The sequence below is a fragment of the Penaeus monodon genome, chromosome 32 (assembly GCF_015228065.2).
Source record: "Penaeus monodon isolate SGIC_2016 chromosome 32, NSTDA_Pmon_1, whole genome shotgun sequence".
Taxonomy (NCBI): domain Eukaryota; kingdom Metazoa; phylum Arthropoda; class Malacostraca; order Decapoda; family Penaeidae; genus Penaeus; species Penaeus monodon.
Window position 1 is genome coordinate 22,630,505 of NC_051417.1, and position 3,053 is coordinate 22,633,557.

General features: G+C 32.5%; 1 protein-coding gene across 1 annotated transcript in view; it reads right to left on the minus strand.

Annotated features, from left to right (window-relative positions):
- Positions 1 to 6: 6 nt before the first annotated feature.
- LOC119593727 overlaps positions 7 to 3,053 on the minus strand; it is a 6,365-nt gene continuing 3,318 nt past the window's right edge. The window contains exon 4 of the mRNA XM_037942699.1: positions 7 to 2,469. Within this exon, the coding sequence (XP_037798627.1) occupies positions 2,410 to 2,469 (60 nt within the window). The 3' untranslated portion in view covers positions 7 to 2,409. The remainder of the gene's footprint in view (positions 2,470 to 3,053) is intronic.

The window sequence follows — 3,053 nt, forward strand, 5'->3', positions numbered from 1 at the left end:
CATGCCATTCAATGTCAATATATTAAGAGTGACTTCATATTTTTAGTCATCCATGATGCACAAAACACAGCCAAATATTAAGCTTGTTAAAAAATATTGAATAAGATTTGAAGGTAGAATTCCAAAGTACCAGGAAGCTAATGAGATATACCATAAGCACATAAGATAACAATATACAGAAAACCCACTCCTCATTTTCCTGACATATGTGCAGAGGATTTTCTCAACAGAAAATAACATCAAGGATTTCTGAAACTTAAGAGTGGAAGATAACTATGCAAAATCACAAAATAAACTAAAGGAAAAAAAAGTTCACCAAATTAGTATTAACCGACATAACTCTACTTTTCCAATTACCTGATACCTATGTTTACCTTGCTTTTATTTGGAAATTGCCTATAAAGATTCTTGTACCTTTTTTTTTGCCTTTCTTAAAGAAAATGGAATGACCAATCACTTAAAATCCAAATGCACAAATATCACCAGCAAATTTCCATCATTCTATGTAGTGCCTACTTCTTTATGCTAGGTGCTATGTGGCAACACCTTTCTACAAATTATGATGCACATCCTTTTATGCAAAGGTGGCCAGTACTGTCAGTAAATGTAAGGTGAGAATTACTGCTTGTACCAGGCAGAAGCAATAACAGGTCCTCAATAGACCATGCATGGTATAATAAATATGATGTAGAGTACTTTTTAGGTGACAGGATAGACATGACAACTGACAATAATCACTAGTGGTAAATTTCAAGTAATGCCTTCGGGTCCCTATGTAACATCATTATATTACCAATCATTTCTTGTGAACTGGCTCAAACCCCAGCATAAGCACTTCTCTGGTGTGCCCAGGAAAGCTAAAGCAACTTCAGTATGGCCACTTACAAAGTTATTCTAAGCACCAACTGGTAGCTCCTACATGGACTACAAGTTAAGTCATCATCTACTTTGAAGAGTAAATTTGCCTTTAACTTATCAAAAACATATTCCCTTAATACATGCATGTATCACAATGATCAGGTCACCCAATTACATGTTTAAACATTAGAATAGAAACCGATTGTGGTTAGTGTTCTCATAAACCTTCCAAAATACTAATAATCTATTGATACTACATTTCATGTGTCTATTCTTGTTCTTTAACTATTGAAAAAATGTATTGGAAACTGAGGGACATCATATAAGGTGCATAAGATCAAATGTGAACTGAAATTAGGGTTAATCATATAAAGACCTTTTTCATAAATTGACTGGATTTCAAATTTTTATCTTTCATATATTTCAGGGATATGCTCTCTGAAGCAAAATATATTAGCAATTTTAATAAAAACAAATGAGAAAGACAGATCAAAATCTGGGTAGTTTTCTAAACTCAATTCTCAATCAACCTTAAAAAAAGTAAAGTGGGTTAGAATATATCATTACATGATTAAAAAAAAAATGTTTTAGCTATTTTCTAGCATTTTAGCCGTTAAGAGTTCCTTTAACTCCTAAAGGATATGCATCCTATATTTTGATGGGATTTGATGAAGACGTAGGGAATACTAAACTTGGTAAAAGACTATTATGCTTTTTAAATCTCATAATGTAGAAAGTGATCAGTAGATTCCCAAAATACAAATAATTTTTGTGTATACTGATTTCCAGTAGACAGATGCAACTGAATGATATAAAGATTAGCTACATCTGCATCACACTGTAAGATATGCATCTTTTAAGGGGTAAAGGTGTCCCCTCACGGCACTGTCTTTGGTAAACTGCCTAGTTTGTAACAAAAATGTAAGGAAAAGGAGATGAGTTCTTTGAAATAATCAAGAATTTTCAAACATTCCAAAGTTGTTCTTCTACATATCAAATAAATGTGTTGTAGGAAAAGCTGCACAGTTACAGTTCTGTTATCCCCTTTATCCAATAGTGAGAATACAATCATCAATTAGTTCATGTTTATAAGCCATTAGTGCTGTGTAATTCATACCTAAATCAATTCTTAAAATAAAATAAATAGTAGCTGTATTACTGGTATACTATAAAGAACCCAAAAATATTTTCCACCATTAGCCTGTGAGTAGGGTTCTATATTCAAAAAGTATCATGGACATACTATACAAACATCTGCTTTTTGGCTATTAGAGAATTGTTTCTATGCATGATTTCCTTACTTATACAAGTTTAAGCAGTAAAGAATATTCTTCTAAGCTTTGGTGTATATATACAATCACTGACTTTCCCCCCAAAGCACTTCTTAGCAGATGCAGACTCTATGTTCCACTCTATAAATTGTGTTAAGAGCATTTATTTCCTTCACCATACTAAAGAGCTGGCTAAACATTTTCTCTTGTCAGTCATTTCCATTTCCTACTTGCTGCCTTATATCTATGCATTCTCTTATAATAAATACCAATGACAAAATCACGGCCATGTGATGGGTTTTCTGTCATGTTTCATTTTCTTCCCATTCTCCTGTGAGGTCTGAAGGAAGAAAAAAACATTAACAAAGGATAAAATATATCCTGAAAAAAAAAAATTATATAAAACACTCCAGTGGTGTTCAGATTCCCATGAAATGTAAGAAATTAGTTCATGCAGCAAAAGCCCGGCCATTGCTATTGATTAATGGAATATTAAACTCAAGTACAATGGTATATATTACCAAGAATAATTCTCTGATAATATACAGAAGGTATACTCTTGAGTAGTAGGTCTAATGTTCTCAAAAAACAACATTTACTAATAAATGAAATATCTAACTCACTGCTGGAGAAAAAATAAAATTGGAAGGGCAAAAAGTAGAGTCACCTTTGAATAAAAAAAGCTTTTCCCAGTATCATTAATTATGAATATCTCACACTTCAAACATAAAATCCAGTAGGCCTAATACCTTTTTTTCATCAACCAATAATATCCTAAAACATTGTTCTTCATATGTTTTTTCACTACAACCCTGTGTGTTTTCATGTATTAATCTCGCAGCCTTACTGAAAGCCTAATGTATATTAAAGAGTTATGCTTACACCTCTCTCCACCCTGTTTGAAGCAGCCTTATCATATCTGTT